Genomic DNA, 19,593 nt, shown 5'->3' on the forward strand with positions numbered 1-19,593 from the left:
TTAGGCTTATTATTTTTTCTAACGGGATATTAGAGTTCTATTTACTATTAAATTCTTACACTTTTGTATCTATTGACATTATCTTTTCAATTATAAATTATAACTTTAATGAAGCCTATTAGCGTAATTTTGCCTGCCCCCTCCCCCAGGGGCGGAACCACCCTTAGGCTCGGGTAGGCTCGAGCCAGGGCTGCCGACGGAGAGTGGAATGGAGGACCGGGACTGGTTTGGATGAAGCCGGAGGTGGATCTGAAGGTTAAGCCATGGCTGCCAGCAACTGTGCGCAGGAATTGAAGAAGAAGACGTCCTGTCTTCTTTCTTTTTCTTAAGGTTTTTAAAGAGGCAAACCGACAAGTCGTTTGGTTCCTTTCTTTCAATTTTTTTGAGACCAAAACAACAATTCGTTTGGGCTTAATATTCAAGTTTGTCCCCGAGAAAAATTGATAACTACCCACTATTAGTATAAATAATCTCAAAGATACGGAGCTAAGTTTCCAAATTGATAATTACGATTCTCTTTTTATTTATTGCAAAAATATACTTTCTAAATTGTAAGAATATGTTAATCATAAAAATAAGGAAAAGAATCAGCTCATGATCCACACACTCCTAAAATTGCTCTCAATTTTTAAAATTCAAAATCAAAATCAGAAATAATAAATGGAATTGTATCAGACAACAAAGAAAAAATCGAATTGATCAGAAGATTCAGCGCGGACGTGGAGGTCGCGATGGTGGAGGCCGCGGTGGTGAGTTTGAGTTCCGTGATGAAGGTCGTCCTTCTTTTCAACAATGTCCTCTTCTCCATCTCGTCTTTGTATCATCAACGCCAGCAGCGATGTCATTTTATCAGCTCGCCGTCGCTACTCGGAAGTGAAAACGTCGTCGTTCTTCCCACCATTAGCAATGACACCATCAGTGGAGGCAACAATTGTTCTTTTTTAATGTTCCTCTTGTTTTCTTATTTATTTTCTTTGTAATTTGAAGAAGTTGTCAAATTTGCTGGTTGTGGATGATGGTGGTTGTCGGGATGGTCTGATTTTGATGTTGCACTCTAAGTGTTTGAATAAATGCTCATGAGAGATGCATTGTTTCGGGTGTTGGTTAACTAATGGTTAATCTTTGGTAAACAGTTGGTTAACTTGTAATAAATTTTATTTTAAATATATCATTGATAAATTATAAGTAAGTTGTTGGTAAACTATAATCGTGTAAAAAGAATTATTAATTTTACTTTTAGTATTCTATTAATGAATTGTGAGTAAAACGCTGATAAATTTATAGTCAATTAATTAGTTATCCAATGGTCAACCAAACGATAACCAACTATATATTGAATTAGACCAGTTCATTTGGTTTTAAAAGTTAACCAAAAGCTGACCAATAAAATTGATCACCACTTCATTATACTAAACAATAACCAATTGTGTCCTAAAAATATTGTGAATTAATTAACACAATTTAACTAATTGAAGTTCTCATTCTATGCTAAAGACATATAGCTAACAAAATCAAAATATGTTGCAATATGAAGTCACACAATATATTGCAATTTATGGTATAATGGTTAACTAGCAACAAAAGAAAATTCAGCAACAGTTTACTAACGATTTTATTAATGATATATACAAAATAAAATTTATTACAAGTTAACTAACAGTTTACCTAATATTAACCAATGGTTAACCAATATCCAATATATTAGAGACATCAATAGATATTCTCATAAACATGTCTTCAAACACCAAAAATACAGGCTGTGCAACACCAAAAAATCGAACCACCACCACATCACCACCGTCGTTCACAAAAAAAAAAGATTGCAACACCAAAAAAAATTATTACAAGTTAACCAATAGTTTACCCAATGTTAACCATTGGTTCACCAACACCTAAAATATTACACACATTAACGTTTTATTCTCATAAGCATTTCTTCATCTTGCTTCAGTAATGACTTTGCTGGTAATACACAAAGCACCTGCCCAAAAATTAATTATCTACATTCAAGGTGGATGCTTCAGTGGTTGCTGCTTGAGTGCTTTAGTGATGGCGGAGGGCTTGCGCCGGAGGCGAGCTTACGATGATTTCTGTTGTGAGCGATGTATAGCGGCACATCATCTATCCAAAATTAAAACTCTACCAACATCCATCTATCCAAAATTAATATCCAATATATTACAGACATCAATAGATATTCTCATAAGCATGTCTTCAAACACCAAAAATACAGGTTGTGCAACACCAAAAAATCGAACCACCACCACATCACCACCGTCGTTCACAAAAAAAAAATGACTGCAACACCAAAAAAATTTATTACAAGTTAACCAATGGTTTAACCAATGTTAACCACTGGTTAACCAACACCTAAAATATTACACACATTAACGTTCTATTCTCATAAGCATTTCTTCATCTTGCTTCAGTAATGACTTTGCTGGTAATACACAAAGCACCTGCCCAAAAAATAATTATCTACATTCAAGGTGGATGCTTCAGTGGTTGCTGTTTGAGTGCTTTAGTGATGGCGGAGGGCTTGCGTCGGAGGCGAGCTTACGATGATTTCTGCTGTGAGCGATGTATAGCGGCACATCATCTATCCAAAATTAAAACTCTACCAACATCCATCTATCCAAAATTAAAGCTTTAACAATTTAAAACAAACTGATGTAGAAGCAAAATTCACGATTAACTATACTTGAACTCAAAAAAACATCAAATAAAACATACCAGAAAATAAAATTCAAATGTGAAATGAGTTTAGTAAATTTATCTGAGAAAGAAGAAAGCAGAGAAAGCCAATTCCACCTTGAGCAAACTTTAATTGGTGTCGTTTGTCAGTTCAATTCCAATCTCATCCATTGCTCTAATTCTCTCATTCGAACCCCTTTCAGTTTCAATCCTTAAGATTCCAACCACAGCCCTAACAAGAAACCGATTTACCCAATGGATGATGATAGATGGTTTTGACAAGTCGCAGATTGTTTTGACGAGCGGCGGCTAGAAAAATATGAAGATGACTCGCGGCGGAAAAAAACAACCCGGCGGAAGCATACGATCGAAGTTGGAGAAGAAAGACTCACCGATTAGGATCGTATTTTTCTCATTTTGAAAGTGTAAAAATTGAAATTAGAAAGGTTAAAAATCAAAAAATATGAGAGAGAATGACAAATATCAATTTTCAAAGTTAGTGCCGTAATTATCTAATTATTTTGGGCTAAGCCCGTGTTTTGTCTAATTAACTCTTTGTCCCCTTGCTGCTGCTTCATTTGTCCCGTTCTTCACTTTTTGAAAAATAAATTATTTTCACCATTCCCACATTCCCACTACACAACCAAACCCTTAATTTATCCCATAAAATCCTTCATTAAACCATCAAATTTTTATATACTCCTTAGATTTTTCAACTAAATTCTATAATCTAATTTTTAAAATTTCTAACCTAATTTTTCTAATTACAAATTCTCCTCCAAAATTAAACAATATTCATATTAAGTAATATTTTTTTAAAAGTTATTTGTATAAATAAATAAATTTTAATTTATATATATTAAATATTGTGAAATAATTATATTAACTTGATTTTGTAGATTCTTTAACTTGATTTATTCACCGAAAAATCAAAGAAGTGTTTAGACTACAACAAACAAATAATTTTCATTATTGTCATTTTATTTTTGTTGATAAATAATTGATAAATTTTATTTTTTGGCTATATTTTGTGAATATTTTAGAAAATAATTTGATGAAAATTAATCAAAAATTCAAAATAATATAATTTAGGTTATGGATAAATTTGTTATTAGAACGACAAAAAATGTCAACTCTTGTGATGGAGAAGATAATTTGAGTACCAATTTGGGAGAAAAAATAGCACATGTTGAGTTTGATTCTTATGAGCATAATTGCGGATCACGCAAATCGGATTTCGATTGATCAACACGAAATTAATATTAGAGATGGAGTGAGACGTGCATATGTGCTTAAAGGAAACCTTATTAACCAAAGAGTCATATATGAATGAATTTATATATTATTAATTGCATGTTGTTTAGCCCGGGCTGGAAACAATTCCTGGTTCCGCCACTGCCCTCCCCCTTTTCCACATATAAGATAGTTACTAGCGTTTCGCCACTACGCACGTGAGCGACATTTACATGACCCGTTGTATATATTAAATGTTAATTAAATTATTAATATACTAAGTTTGAAAATACATTATTTTTATTTACATGACCCGTTGTACATATTAAATATTAATTAAAGCTATGTAATTTTATTCCTTGTACAACACAATCTCATATATTTTTATATAGCTCAACTTCAAATTACTTAGATATTATCATGTCATCATTTTTACACCGATAATATCTATTATTGAACTTATATTATTAGAATTATACTTCAACTATAATTTCTTATTTTTTAATTTCAATTTCTTACCGTTTTAATTACTTTTAAGAATTAAAATCTCAGATTTTTGTATCTTATTAATTAGTTGTAGTATTACTATAGTGTTTAAATTTCATTGAATCACATATGATTATTTATAGTGGAGTTGGCACAAAATAATTTATTTTGAAGTTGTATTTAAAATTTTAACATCTATTGTTTTACCATAGTTAGCTAGAATTCCGTAGGAATTTTTTGTTTTTAAATTACAATACAATAAGCAAACATGAATTATTTCCCGTAAGCTAATAACTTATAACATATTGCTTTTATATTAGCTATTAGCTTAATGCATCCTATGACAAATAGATTAGAATTGATAAAATTGTAAGGTATAAAATTATAACATCAGAACATATATATATTTTATAAAAAAGCAACAACATAACATACACCTTGATAGAAACTTGCATCTTCAATTTACAATTGTTAATGATGACAGTAAATTCCATGGAGACTCCACTAATTATTGTTAGCTTAACCATGTATTGTTTGTTTATTACTATGCCGTTTCAATTAATTATAGTACTTGTATTCGTCCATATGAGTAGTTGTGTTTTATACAATAACTTACACATATATTTAAATTAGAATTTTATTTAGTAATTTTTTTGTTAGAGAAATTAAAGTCCTATAATTTATTTTCTTTTATGAAAAGAGTCATATTAGTTTAATAATTCTTATTAAAATGGACTTGCTGCGAATTTTGATTTAATTTTGCCTTACCTAAGTAAAAAAATTAGATTTCTATTTAACTAAGACAACTTTACTAATAGGATTAGATTTATAATTATAAATAATAAGTTTTTTTTATTAGAATTCAATTTGTATTTAACTTCGTAATTTTTTTAATTATTGAAGGCTAACATTGTAATTTTGCCTGTCCCCCCCTTCACACTTATAGAATAGTTATAGATAGATAGATAGATAGATAGATAAATAGTTCACATTTCTGTCATTTCTGTTTGAAAATCAAACAATATAGTACCTTATTTTTATTTCCGTCAATAATTTAATACTTTCGTTTATATTTGTTGTTAGTCAACCGAGTTAAAGGATAAAATTAAAAAAAAAATAAAAAAACCGACGTGATCTTCCATTTTTGTTTCTGCCTATGATTTAGTCCCTCATATTTGGAAATTAGTTTACCCGTAAGTCCTTTAACTCAGTTTACTAACACCAAAAATAAAAGGGAACAAACTATCGATGAAAATAAAAGTAAGGGACCATATTATTTAGTTTTTAAATAATAGGACCTAAAATGTGAACCATAATATATATGGGGACTTCAGAATAATAATGCCCTTCTTAATATCGATAAGGAAAGTATAAAAGAAGAAATATAACTATACCCTTAAGAACTATCTAATTCTACCCACTTTAATCCCTATATTTTTGAGATTATCTATTTTAGTCCCTCACATTGACATAGAATATTGTTAATATCCATAAGTAAAGTATGTAATACTCAGAGAGTAGTATAAAATATATCATAGTGTATTAATTTTCTCTTTTTAAAGAAATATAAAAAGAAACTGATCTCTAATATTTTCTGTTATAAAGTACTTTATCCTCAGCAAGAATATTATTTCATTACTTGACCAATGTTGCCCTAAATAAGAGTTATTATTTTTGCATTTTTTTTCACATATAAACACTAAATTAAAAATAATTTAAAATTTTAGAAATATATTTACGATCTTAAATATTTTTAATGAAAAATAAAGAGTTAATATCTTTGTTTCAATTAATTTTTGTGGTACTTGATACAAATAAATATGAAAAATTATAAAATGGTAAAATATCAATCAAAAATAGAAAAAAATACTGTTTCGAAAAAAAAAATGTATCTTTCATATGTTCACTTTATATCTAAAAGTTTTAACTTTGTATATTTGCCTTTTTTTAGGAAATATATTTGGCTTTTAGTTCGTCTTTTCAGTGGAGTTTCTAATTTTTGCTCTTCAAAAAACTCCAAATATTTGATGATTTTTTTTCAAAAACGTCCCGGTTAACTTTTTGAGTCTCAAACAATTTCTATTAGAAAAATTTTATTTTTAATTTGTTTGCCAACAATTGATAACCGTTTTAATATTATTTAACTTATTTTTATTGTAGTAGTTATAATTAAAAGATTTTTAACTTAATTATATATTTTTTAATTTTTTTGTATAAAATAGTTTTTAAAAAATGTTGTTTCTTATAAAAACAATTTTATTATATTTATTAAATTTAATTATAATTGTATTTATAATATAAAAAAATAAATATACTATTTAAGGTCATTACATATTAACAACATTAATAGTTAATTATATTTTACTAAACAAATATTGTCTATCAATTATTATCTACAAATTACAAGCAATAACTGAACAAAATAGACTATATAAGAGATGTATTAGCATATATGTGTATCTACAATATGTTTTCAAAATATGAAAAAGTTAAAATATACCTTTAATATTACTTCTTGTTTAAAATTCTTTACAAATACGAATTTGAATAATAACAATGTAAAGACATATTTTTTTTACTCCAATTTAAGAAAATGTAATTAAAACTAAAAACTAAAATAAGCTAAAATTTATAATTTTCAAAAATCAAGACTATAAATAAAAATAGGAATATTGGCAAAATAAATTATAACATTTCAACTTTGTAGCGGTTTAATTTCATTGTTCAAAACGTTACAAAATAAATTCTACCATTTCCCGTTTTTGCATGTTGTAGCCCAAAATCATTTTCCGGCAATTTTGTCTCTCTCTTTTTAAGCTACATAGGGCAAAAATAAGAAAAGTTAGGATTCTATTTGTAACTCTCTTAAAACGTTGCGATTTAATATTCCAATACATGTAACTAATCTAACTGCCACGTATGCAAAAAATTATATGAGCATGGTTTCAGCTACAAAATGCAAAAAATAAAAATGCTAATATTAATTTTATAATGATTTAAATAATAAGATTAAATTTTTATGAAGTTGAGACATGAAAATTTATTTTGCCAATATTCCATAAAAATATCAAACAAAAAAAGATATTTTAAAATTATTAGACCATTTAAATGAACTCGAAGGCCATGATAAACAGAGGGGAAAGGGCCATAAGGCATAAGCCACCGAACATTTTAAGAGAGAAAAAAAACTTTATGTTGGAGAAATGAGAACTCAAGCTAAAAGGTCCAATTCACACACAAATAATTAGGGGTGAGCATCGGTCGGTTCGGTTCGGTTCGGTTTCCAAATAGTCATAACCGACCATACCGAATTTAGTAGAATTGGGGACCGAACCGTTTGTTTTTTGACCATAAACCGAAATATTTTTTACCCGAAAATTTCGGTCGGTTCGGTTTGGTATCGGTTATTTAAATCGGTTTGGGCCATTAAAAAAGCCCATTAATTTTAAGGGCTGATATACTCAAAAGCCTTGTTAAAAAAAATTTAAACCATAAATAATAAAAACATCCATTCTCATTCATCCAAAATTGAAGGCAATTATACATACATTAATATACAAACTGATCTAAACTAAATAAATTACAGACTTTGAAAGTTTGCTAAATACAAACTGGTATAATTAGAAAAATTAGAAGCCAAATTACAAATTCTGAATGAATCAATAACTAAATAAATTACAGACCCTGAATGAATCAATAATTAAACCTTTACATTCATCCAATTTTAACTGTAATATCAAAAAGCAAGTTGTATATTACATTCATCCAAAAATGAAATTAATAGTTAAAAGTTAGCAAAAAAATATAACTATGCCACTGCCAATTATAGCATTCAAAAAAGAGCCATTTGCAGCAGATTGGGAGCATTAATGATGGCATTCAGAATCATTTCCTGAATTGAAACCAATTTACAGTAATTGTAAAACTGAAAGTTGAAGTAGTAGTTTATATTAACAATCTTGCACTTGAAAATACAGCAAGTAAAGTATCATTTTAAAGTCAGAAAAAGATTTTGTTAAAAAAAAAGGGGCTCAGATTTAATGTTTTCAAATCTTTATAAGGCGATGTAATCCGCACGGTGGCTAACAAAGAGCCTCATCATGCAAATATGTCAAGGCATTATGTTTCAGATTATATGAAGTGGTGGAAGCTTCATCATAGCCCAAAAACTCAAACTAAAAGCAAGTACAAAAACAGACTTAAAGAAATTGAAAAGTTGAAAGTTCAAGTAGTTCAATTTAGCAAACTTGAACTATAAAAATGCAGCAACAGCAAGCAAGTATTTACATTTTAAAGTTAGAAAATGACATTTTTTAAAAACCAGTGGCTCAGAGTTAAGGTTTTCAAATCACGATAAGGCGATGTAATCCGCACGGTGGCTATAAAAGAGCCTCATCATGCAAATAAATCAAGGCCTTATGTATCAAAATTTTGAAGTGGTGGAAGCTTCATCATAGCCAAAAAAACTCAAACTTAAAAGAAATAAAAAGTTGAAACCAAAACAGACAGTTTAGTAAGAAATTGAAAAGTTAAAAGCCTTTAAATAGATAGTTTTGAAGTAATGTACAAGTAAAACAACAAAGTAAAGCATTTTGAAGTTTAAAAGCAATTTAAAACTCAAACTAATACACTACAAGCCAATACTAGTTAAAATAAATGTAAAGGCATTTAAGTTAAATCAAAACCTTTGTGCTTCCACCACCATGTATTTTCAGTTTGGGACAGGGTCAGTCCAGGCAGCATTAGGCATTCAGCAACAGGCAGCATTAGGCAACATCAGCAAAAATTGGCTTCCACACAAGTTGTCACACAAAAGCAAAAAACAGCAAGAGTCCAACTTCTTAGTTGGGCAACTCTGCAATAAGAACAAACACAGCAGATGCTATTATTAGATATTTGAAGCAAATAAAGAAAACATTTCATTAATTAAGAAAAAGCAAAGTTGAAGCACATAACCTTGCTCAAATGGTTCCAATTCATCCAGGCACTCTTCAATCACCAAAGGGCAAGATTCTGCTCTAAGCCAATCCTGAGTGCACACCAGCGCTTCCACCAATCTTGGAGTTAATGAACTCCTAAAGCAGTCCAGTACTCTTCCAGAAGTACTGAAAGCAGATTCAGAGGCAACAGTAGAGATAGGGACAGCAAGAATATCTCGAGCCATCCTCGAAAGGATTGGAAATCTCCCTGAGTTTAGCTTCCACCACTTCAAAATATTGAATGCATCATCATTCTCAACCGTAGCTTCACTCAGGTACACTTCCAGCTCAGATTTCCTACTACCACTTTCTATACTCTTATTCTGAATATCAAATTTGGCCTTCATAAGGGACATATGTTTCTTTGCAGGTGGTGGCAGGACTGGTGTTTGAGCAGAAACACCCTCTGCAGATTGACTAAGACTAACATATGCAGATGAAGTAGCATTCACAGAGGCCTTTTGATACTCAAGAAACAGACTTGTTAACTTATCATTCACAGTTTCAAACAACTTTGGACCTTGATCAGAACCAAATAAACTAGATAAAGCAAACAGCAGATGTTTCATTTTGTTGGTAGGATCAAAGACATGTGAAAAAAAAATCAGAACATTCATCTTCTGAGGATCACCCCAGTATTTGTTAAACTTATCCCTCATTTTTCTGCCCATTTGCACAATTTCTATGTCCTCATTAACAAGCATTTCATCCAACATAATAGAAAGGTCACAAATTTCTTGAAAATGCATGTTGGATGTGACATACAAAGAACCAGAAATTCTTAATGTTGTGACATAGAAATAGGATAGACAAGTTGCAAATTTCTTAACAGTTTCCCAATCAAAAAAATTAGGAATGCTTTCAATCATATCAGACCTAAAATTCTCATCAGATGCTTCATAACTCTCAAAAACAGACTGAAATAAGCAAGCAGTGTCAAGCATAAGGTAAGTGGAGTTCCACCTGGTTGCCACATCAAGACAGAGGGACTTTTTGGTGCCAAGTTTAGCATCAGCAATAAGGTCTTTAAATTTCTTAAGTCTAGATGGACTGTTCCTAATGTAACGGACACAATCTCTAACTTTCTTAACAGAGCTACTCATTTCTTTCAAGCCATCAGATACAACCAAATTAATGACATGTGCAATACATCTCATATGCAAATATTCACATCTTGACACATCAGTCCCCCAAGAAATCATTTTTTTCTTAAATGCAGCAATTGCAGTGTTATTATTACCAGCATTATCCATGGTCACTGTGAAAACATTTTTAAGACCCCAACCTAGCAAGCAATTCTCAAGTGTTTTACTTATGTAATCCCCTTTATGCCCACAAACAGGTACAAGATTAATGATTCTTTTATGAAGCAGCCAATCATTATCTATCCAATGGCAAGTAACACACATATAATTAACACGTTGAATACTAGTCCATGTGTCTGTTGTGATACTAACTCTTTGGCTTCCACTTTTCAAAGTATTTTTCAAATTCAACCTTTCATCAAGAAACATTTGATAGCAGTCTCGGTTAACAGTCCATCTAGAAGGAATATGAAACCTAGGGCATGCAACACTCATTAGTTTCTTAAACCCCATACCCTCAACAAACTTAAAAGGTAGCTCATCAATGATTAACATATAAGACAGTGCTTTCCTAATGTCTTCCTGATTAAATTTCCAAGTCCCCAATTGTCCCTTCCCTTCATTTTCAGCAGGACATGCATCAACAGGTTGTAGAGTTAACAAGGCCTGTCTAGTATCTTTACTATGAGGGTTCTTAAGGCATGACAGAATATGGGATCTAAGGGTAGAAGTCCCATTAATTTTAGTATCAGAGTTATAAGTCTTTGCACAATACAAGCATTTAGACAAGATTAATTTTCCATTTTCATCAACAATGCGCTCAAAGTGATCCCAAACTTTAGATCTAACACTAACTTGCTTACGTTTTTTATCAACTGGTTTAGCTCCAGTAGCATCAGGATTAGCAACTTCTTGTTGCTGCTGAGAAGGCTCAGATGAGCCCTCACCAACAGCAACAGGTTGCTGCTGCTGGGTTGAAGGGGGTAACTCAGGAGATGAGCCAACAACCCCCTCAACACCAACACCAGCAACTCCAAGTTGCTCAAGGTTCGACATCTGTGTGAGAAAAGAATGGCATTTAATCAAAAAATCATTTACAGACTTAGAGTGCAAATAAATAGCTTCCAAACCACTTTAAGTTTTCAAGTTTTTACCATTTGATTCATCATAAATGAATAACAGTGAGACACAGGACCAAAGATTAGCATATAACAATTGCAAAGGCATCAAATAACATGAAACAGCATGCCAGTAACTAGCTTCCAACCACTTTAAAGTTTAGATTTTTACCATTTGATTCATCAAACAACAATTACAGTGAAGCACAGACCAATAGACCATGTATATACAAAACTAGTGACTAGTGAGGCATCAAGAAACAAACCAATCTCATATTGAGGCATCAACAAACAAAAATTGCCAAACCAACATATAGAAACCAACATTTCAATTACATCAAGATTACAAGGAATGAAGAACATACCAGTTGATGCAAACCAAACAGCAGGTAAGCAAATTAGTATTTAGGTTTCGGATCAAGTGGGTCTCAGTCTCAGATTTGATCACTCATTCACTTAGTGAGTGATTCAAAGGGTCCAGGGGCTTCCACCACAAAAGATTCACTCATTCACTAAGTGAGTGAATCTTTTGACGTTTTCAGAAACATGCCAAGAAGACAAAACAACAGAACAATTTGTCAGTTTACATTCATATATTAAGAACATAAAACACAACAACAATTTGAAAAATTAAAACCCTAAATACTAATTACCTGTTCTTGTAAAATCAAAGCCAAAGCCGAAAGGGTTTCCAGAAATCCCCAGTTCAGAACATGGAATGAATGAAAGAAAGAAACCAATCAGTTACAGATTAAATGAGAAAATCATAACAGATATAAGAATTGGAATAAACTGAAAAATGGATATCAATTATTTACCTGATAATCGGATGCAAATCGATTAATCCCACGTTTTGAACATGAAAAGGGAAAAAACGATTATCAAATAGGGCAGAAATCAAAACCCTAAAAAATAAAATTGAAATTAAACCTCTACAATAGAGGATAATCGAAGATATACTCACATAATCTTTGATAAACTCAGTAAGAGACTGAGACTTTAAGAGATTATCAGATTGATCTCTTTTTCAATCGAATCGAAGGTTCAAATCCTTCATTTCATTCGATTCAAAGCACAAAATAATTGATGAAAATGGATTATGACTAAAGGAAGATTGTATTGTGTAAGATCTAAGGTTCAATCAGTGAGAAACTGAGAGAATAGAGAGAATTAGGGTTCGAGGGTTAGGGTTTTCAGAGCGTTTTAGAGAGAGAATCGATAGAGAGAGAGGCTGCGCATAGGAGATGAAGGGATCAGATAGTTTAGGGTTACAAATTTTTTAAGGGGAGTTTAAATATGTTGAGTGCTGCGCTGCCGTTTTAGGGCATATTAGGGTAGGGGTTAAAACGACGTAGTTTAGGTGTATTCGGTTGGTTCGGTTATTCGGTCGGTTCGGTTTCTGAAACCCTCAAACCAAATCATTAACCGAAATCCAAACTTCCCCTAATTTAAAACCAAACCAATCCGCAATCCCCAAATACCCGAGAACCACACTGAATTTCGGTTCGGTTCGGTCCGGTTTCACGGTTTGGTTCGGTTTCTGCTCACCCCTACAAATAATATAAGTTCTATAATTGATGAAATTCAACCCTCAAATAAGATAAAGATTTATTCCATTTTTTTTTATATTTATCGAACCATAATTGATAATTTTATATTGCAACTTAAATTGGTGACAAGCTGTGATGCTTGATGTTGGAGCATCAAGTTCCTAAATTTCCATGCCAAGCAACTTATAATTAATACAACACTCCACAAGTTGTTATGATTATTAAACCTTTTAAATTTTATGAGTATGATTTAAAAAGAATAATAAATTTAAAAAATAATTATCAAAGTCATCTAGATATTTTTTTTTGAATTGTGGAAGAGAAAGAACGCTTGTGCGGAAAAATATTATTATAGGAAACATATAATTTTAAACAAGACCAAAGCAAGGAAAATTTAAACAAGACTAAATTAAGGAATTTTTGGTGATAAATGTTGAATAGATAAAGTATTAGTGGACATGATCACAACAATCATTATTTTTTAGAAGAGATAAAAAAAGAATCTCAAATGGAAACCACATATTAGGAAAAATTAAGCATCAATCAAACATCATTCTAGTTAAACTTTAAATCATCAATTTCATATACTAGCAATCAATCTGAATTTAAGAAGTGTCAATTTTCAAGACTCGTGCACACTCTACACAATATTACAGGTACAACAGTTGATATATATTTGAAGAATACACAAAATTTAGGGAAATTTGAAACAAAAAATATTTTATTGCACTTAGTATAAATAAACTTTAAATTTAGAATTAAAGATAATAAAATTATAATTGAAAACTCAAATAACAGGTTAAGTGTTCAAAATATGTTAGGTAGATTGACTATTGGATTAAATGCAAATCTAAACATAAATTTTAACGTGTTTTACAATAACAACACGAATATTCAAACTTGATAAAAACAATTGACAATATTCATATTTTGACAAATAAGAACACCGAGTTACTTTTTATTGAAAAAAATACCGATGGACACCAGAATATACACTTACGACAACACATCAACATTTTTTCAAAAAAAATATAGCTCGGTGTTCCGACTTGTCAGACAATGAAAGTTGATCATTGGATTTAACAAGTTTTAAAGTTAGTGTTGACATTGCAAAATACTCTAAAGTTTATGAATATCTTATAATAAATCCTTGAAAAATTGAAACGATATGAGGATTCTATCAATAAAATAAAGGTCTAAAGTTCTTGTAAATCCGCATTTAGTTAATTATTTAAAGTATTTCACACTTCAATCTCGATAGACATCTCCTTGTGGAGTTATAGTCTCACCTAAAAATCTTAATTCTTGAGAAAAAAAATTGAAAAATTGTAAAACTGTGCTTTACAATACATTGTATACAGGGTACTACTGCCTTTAAAAAAAGAAACAAAAAATTAGTATGAAGAATCTATTGCCTTGAACATCCCAGCCTTTGTTGCTGAGCAGACAGGCTGCAAAGCCCTTGATTTAATACAAAATCTGGTTTCTGAGTTCTGATGTACAATACAACAACTGTACACATTACAAAATGAATACATTTTACCCTATAATTTAAAATCTATACTAAAATTCTGCTTCCGGAATATGTTTTCGACGGTCATGCACAATTGCCGAGACAATAAAGCGTATTGGCGTCGCCTTGAATTATGTGCATTATTATACAAACCGGACCTTTATCCGTTCTTGAATGTGAAGTCTCGCAAGCTAATGCCGATTTCATGTTGGGTACGAATGGAACCCGGTCCTGGAGGCAACTGCATTGAGCTTGATTCTGGAACGGCTACGTTGGCTACATTTTGCTCCCGAACTACAGGAATTTCAATCTCTGCTTCAAGTTGATCAGTTTCGTGATTGTGTACGGAATTCAACGCTTCAGGATCCCAATTGTCTGGTTCATAGTGAGAATTTCTGGGAGAAGCTTGTAAGCTATCGGGAGCAGTACTGCTACGGAAGTTATGCAATAGATGAACAGGTGACATGCCGTGGGTAGGAGTTGCCGGTCTGCTTGACATCGGTGTATGTGTAGTAGAATGCTTGCTGTGTTTAGTATGTTTCTTTGCAGCATGATGCCAGTTCTTGAGCGCTGCTGCTACTCTGTCGTTAAAAATTGTCGGTCTCATGCTCGAACCCATCTGTTAGATCATGCAGAATTAACACTCAGAATTAATTAATACTGACTCTAAATCTAGTAGCATTTGACCTCTGAACTTGCATGCGTTGAGCAATTATTGTAATCAACTTTTTTTATCAATTAGTCCCTTGAATTTGTCAATATTTATCAACTATACCAAATGTATCAATTTCGAAAACAGCTCTAGGGAGATAATTGATAAAAAAAATTGGGTTTGTTGATCAGATTTTGAGTTAATTGGTAAAATGGAACAAGTTTAGAGAAGTAATCGTCAAAAATGTTTTGGTGTTAATTGTCCATCGAATACAAATTCAGGGGGCAAATTGATATTTAAGTCGATTAGACTGTTACAGCCATTTATCCTCACCTGAGTCACTAGAGCATAAAGAGGCAGAGTCACATAACTGCACAGAACCTGTATGATAATCCTGAGAAGTTTCGATTTTACATTGCATTAGCTATGGCAGATCAAGCAAGAACAGGCAAAGAAATGCATGTTTATGCTGATAAAACTCACCCCATTGAAACTTTGATAACAATATCTTCTGTTTTATCATGGTAGCAAGATTTGGGACCAATTTTCCACTGAAAAATGAGAGGAAAAGTATAGTAAGGACAAGAGACTTGAAAGCAACATAAGATAAAAATCTTCATTACATTCTGAAACTACATAGCACGGAAATGACAACGCCTTAAATGGCTGAAATGGAAAACGGCAAAATGATACTATTTTTCTTAAAGAGTAAATTATAAATGTTCAGTTTTGAAGTTTTAGAAATATTTCCAGAAACGAAAAACAAAACACAGAAATGTAAGAATTGATAAGTTTCCGTGCAACATAGTTATGAAATGATTGAGTAGATCAATGCGCTTACCACACTCCAGGCGAAGAAAGCAAGCTGAAATGCATTCTGCAATACAGAATTTGAACAACAAATGTGTAAACATGAGCACAAAATAGAAAAATGTTGCTATATATGTTCAGATGTCAAAAGGAAATGTAAGAGACATACCTGAAAGAGACATAAGTGAATTAGGAAGAGGATGAGACGGGGACGTCCGAACCAGAATAGATCATCACCTGGTTCGACAACGGGAGCACCCTTAACAACATCTCCTCTTTCTTGAATCCTTAGTCCCATTTGAGTAATGATCACTTGCAGTTTAGCCCCTATCACTAGAATTATCTGCACAGCATATATACCCAATTCATAGTATCAGTATAAGCTCTCGGAAATATGAACGGAACACTGAAAAGTATAGCTCCACAAGTTCCCATGCAACATAGATATCAAGTGCAGTATTGTGCTTACAATTAGAGGGATAAATGGCAGCCATAGATAAGCATACCAACCTGCAATACAGAAACAAATTTCTCAGTAATCCTGTATAATATATTAACATTTTAGCGTTTTCAATCTTCAGTAGAAAACTAGACACTCACCATGTGTACTGGTTAACAGCAACAGACAGGCAACAAACCATATAACTGGAGTGATCCCAACCACAACTTTAAAATCATCTTCAAGTGATCTGTTAATGTATTTTTGGAAATCAAATCTTGTTTCACTTCCAGGAGCCAAATGTGCCTGAAACAAGATTATATCAATAAAATGTTATTAATCATAACTCGGCCAAGAAAAAAGTTCGATCCATTACTATATTTTTCTAACGTACCATGATAAATCCATGTCTTAGTGTCAAGTAATCAATTTTAGTAACTGATCCAAAGAACTGTCTGAAGAAACACACCTGATATTGAAAACAAAAACAAAACAACCTTAATTGTCAATCCAAAAACAAACCGAGTTTCGTAGTTTCCATTCTTGTAGAAATGATAAAGAAGGGTTCATGTTGTAGTACTCACAATCCAAACAGTAACTGTTGATTTACTCCATAAATTAAGATGTCTTCGCCCAAACGATGTATCTCTAGCAAACCTAAATCTCTCTGGATCTGCAGTACACAAGTTTGACTTGAACAATTAGTTCAACATGCCTAAGATTGTTGCTACTTGCTGTCTATGTAACACGGAAATGAAACTCTAAAATGGTAAAACGGGAAACACCGAAACAGAAAACGACAAAACGATATTCTTTACAAAAATAAGTTACAAATAGAGTTTTTGAGTTTTAGAATCGTTTCTGGAAATGGAAATGAAACGCTAAAACATAAGACATGAGAAGTTTCCGTACAATATAGACATAAACTCAGTAGCTTACCATTATGGTATTGGTATTCGATAGTCTTTGTCTCATATTCCCAAGCCTTCCACTTTCTCATCTGCAAATCCAAATTAAGTTGCCATAAGAAATAACTGATTAAAATCAACGGAATAAGAAAAGGGTAAACGAAAGTCAATTATTTAACAGAATGAGACTGCAAATATATACCTTAATACTGCCCAAAACATATGTAACTATGCAGTAAAGGATATGAACAACTGCTAATACAAAGATGAAATAGTGCAGCTGATCAACACCATATGCCGAAACAAAGGCAACTTTACCCTGAAAATTTTGTAATTGAAAACATTAAACAAATCAATTAAAACTATATACCCTTAAAGAAAAAAAAAAGATGTTGCTCTTATTTCTTACTTTTGCTTCACATGTGCCACCAGCTTTTTCTGCTAGAGAACGTCTAGTACTCTCACCGACATCGAAGAACAGACTAAGAAGTCTCCGACCGTTATTACTAGCTTTTAAATTATCTGCTTCTGCCTGAGCCTTCTCTTGCTTCTTGCTGCAAGGATGCCAAGTAGATCCTACTTTTTCTGATATACAAATTTGAGATATAGGGTCTTGTAATGCTGTTAGAAGCAAGGATATAAATCCCATAAGCATCAATTCTGCACACACACAAAAACATCATCAAAAGGGTTAGCATAAAATCAAACACTTGGAATACAAGATCTAGCTTTGAGCACACTAAAAACCTCGTAACACGGACAGTTCATTAAATCAACATTTTCCGTTTTAGCAACGTGTCAAGAACTTAGCATTTCCGACACGAAACTTAGCATTTCCAACACGAAAATTAACATTTCGAACACGAAAGTTCTTTTTAACATAAGAAGCCTTAAAATAACATTGTTTTTCGCCGTATCTGTGTCCAAATGTCCCATTTTCCCGTGTCCGTATCTGTGCTACCTACCTAGCTAAAAACTTCTGTTAACCAACTAACTAACCTGCTTTAATCTTTTCAAGTGCTTCCACTAGAGCTGGCTTATGCATCTTCTTAAACCACTGTAATAACAATAACAAATTAGCATCAACCGAGATTATTTTTTTATGTATTTGACTTATAAAACTATTAATAACTTGACAAAGATGGTACCTTTTCAATCATATGAAGTATATGCTCAATCAAAATAGAGATAGCAATCATGACAAGACAAACAATAGCCACCGCCCATGTTGGTGTCTCCGTTAAACTCCGCTCTTTAACAGCCTCAGCCATGGCCGGAGGAGGAGCTTTGTAACTCAAAAAAGCTCCAAAAAAGTTGGAAAATTAAGCAATGTTCTATCAAGAAATTAAATACCCAGTAGAGTAATGCAAGAGTAGAATATAAATTTCAAATCTTTTTTTTCTTTTTGTGTTTGATTTTGGAAGAGATTAATGTGAATATATATTGAAGTTATGGTAATGAAGAAGAAGCAAGTAGAGAACAAAGACTTTGACTAATTCAGACATATTAAAGAGAGAGACAGTTATGAAAGAGTATATGAGCGTGTTTTAATTAAACTCTATCCAAATTTGAATAAGAAAAATTAGTTAAATTTAATAATATAAAGTATAAACACAAAAGAGACAAGTCACCAAAATAAACAAAAAATAGGTAGATATTTTTTTTAAATATTTCGTTGTTTAATTAATATAATTGAGATATATTAAGGGAGTAGGGGGGTAAAGTCAACTTGATTATTTCGAATAATAATATAAGAAATAAATCATATGTTATGCATGAATTAAATATTTAATTTAGAAGAGAATAAAATTATAAAAACTAAAGTTTTGATTATAATTGGTCTCAGTAGGGTTGTGTACAGTTCGGAAAGCTGAATCGAAAAATCGAAAAATCGAAGATTTCTAAATGAGATTTTTATAATTGTATTGAAGTGAAAATTACTAGAACGAACTAAATCGAAAGTTGATATGATTTTTTTTTATCGCCAAAGTCAATGTGATTTGCTATAGAGATTTTTAATAAAATTAGTTAAAATAAAACAATAATATAAACACAAAAGAGACTAGCCACCAAAATAAACAAAATATAAGTAGATATATATTTTTAAATATTTCGCTGTTCAATAT

General features: G+C 31.7%; 2 protein-coding genes across 2 annotated transcripts; both read right to left on the bottom strand.

Annotated features, from left to right (window-relative positions):
* Positions 1–8,182: 8,182 nt before the first annotated feature.
* Positions 8,183–12,262, bottom strand: LOC126660009 (zinc finger BED domain-containing protein RICESLEEPER 2-like). Its single transcript, XM_056103961.1, has 3 exons — positions 9,370–12,262; positions 9,099–9,268; positions 8,183–8,305 (listed from the first exon to the last, which is right to left on the bottom strand). Exons 1-2 carry the CDS (start codon positions 11,531–11,533, stop codon positions 9,255–9,257), a joined length of 2,178 nt encoding a protein of 725 aa, XP_055959936.1. The 5' UTR covers positions 11,534–12,262; the 3' UTR covers positions 8,183–8,305; positions 9,099–9,254.
* Positions 12,263–14,539: 2,277 nt separating this feature from the next.
* LOC126660010 (MLO-like protein 2) lies at positions 14,540–18,975 on the bottom strand. The gene is made up of 14 exons (XM_050353338.2): positions 18,616–18,975; positions 18,467–18,524; positions 17,877–18,127; positions 17,670–17,786; positions 17,499–17,559; positions 17,144–17,232; positions 16,954–17,028; positions 16,721–16,865; positions 16,590–16,630; positions 16,290–16,463; positions 16,152–16,187; positions 15,794–15,861; positions 15,644–15,704; positions 14,540–15,277 (listed from the first exon to the last, which is right to left on the bottom strand). Exons 1-14 carry the CDS (start codon positions 18,736–18,738, stop codon positions 14,819–14,821), a joined length of 1,758 nt encoding a protein of 585 aa, XP_050209295.1. The 5' UTR covers positions 18,739–18,975; the 3' UTR covers positions 14,540–14,818.
* Positions 18,976–19,593: the final 618 nt, after the last annotated feature.

The sequence above is a fragment of the Mercurialis annua genome, linkage group LG8 (genome assembly GCF_937616625.2).
Source record: "Mercurialis annua linkage group LG8, ddMerAnnu1.2, whole genome shotgun sequence".
NCBI classification, from domain to species: Eukaryota; Viridiplantae; Streptophyta; class Magnoliopsida; order Malpighiales; family Euphorbiaceae; genus Mercurialis; species Mercurialis annua.

Excerpts from the sequence above, each read along its gene's own strand:
- LOC126660009 (XM_056103961.1), bottom strand. The coding sequence starts at position 11,533 with ATGTCGAACCTTGAGCAACTTGGAGTTGCTGGTGTTGGTGTTGAGGGG.
- LOC126660010 (XM_050353338.2), bottom strand. The coding sequence starts at position 18,738 with ATGGCTGAGGCTGTTAAAGAGCGGAGTTTAACGGAGACACCAACATGG. Across the intron at positions 15,862-16,151 it reads CTTTCTTCGCCTGGAGTGTG|TGGAAAATTGGTCCCAAATC; the intron begins GTAAGCGCATTG and ends CTCATTTTTCAG. Across the intron at positions 15,278-15,643 it reads TTTATGCTCTAGTGACTCAG|ATGGGTTCGAGCATGAGACC; the intron begins GTGAGGATAAAT and ends ATGATCTAACAG.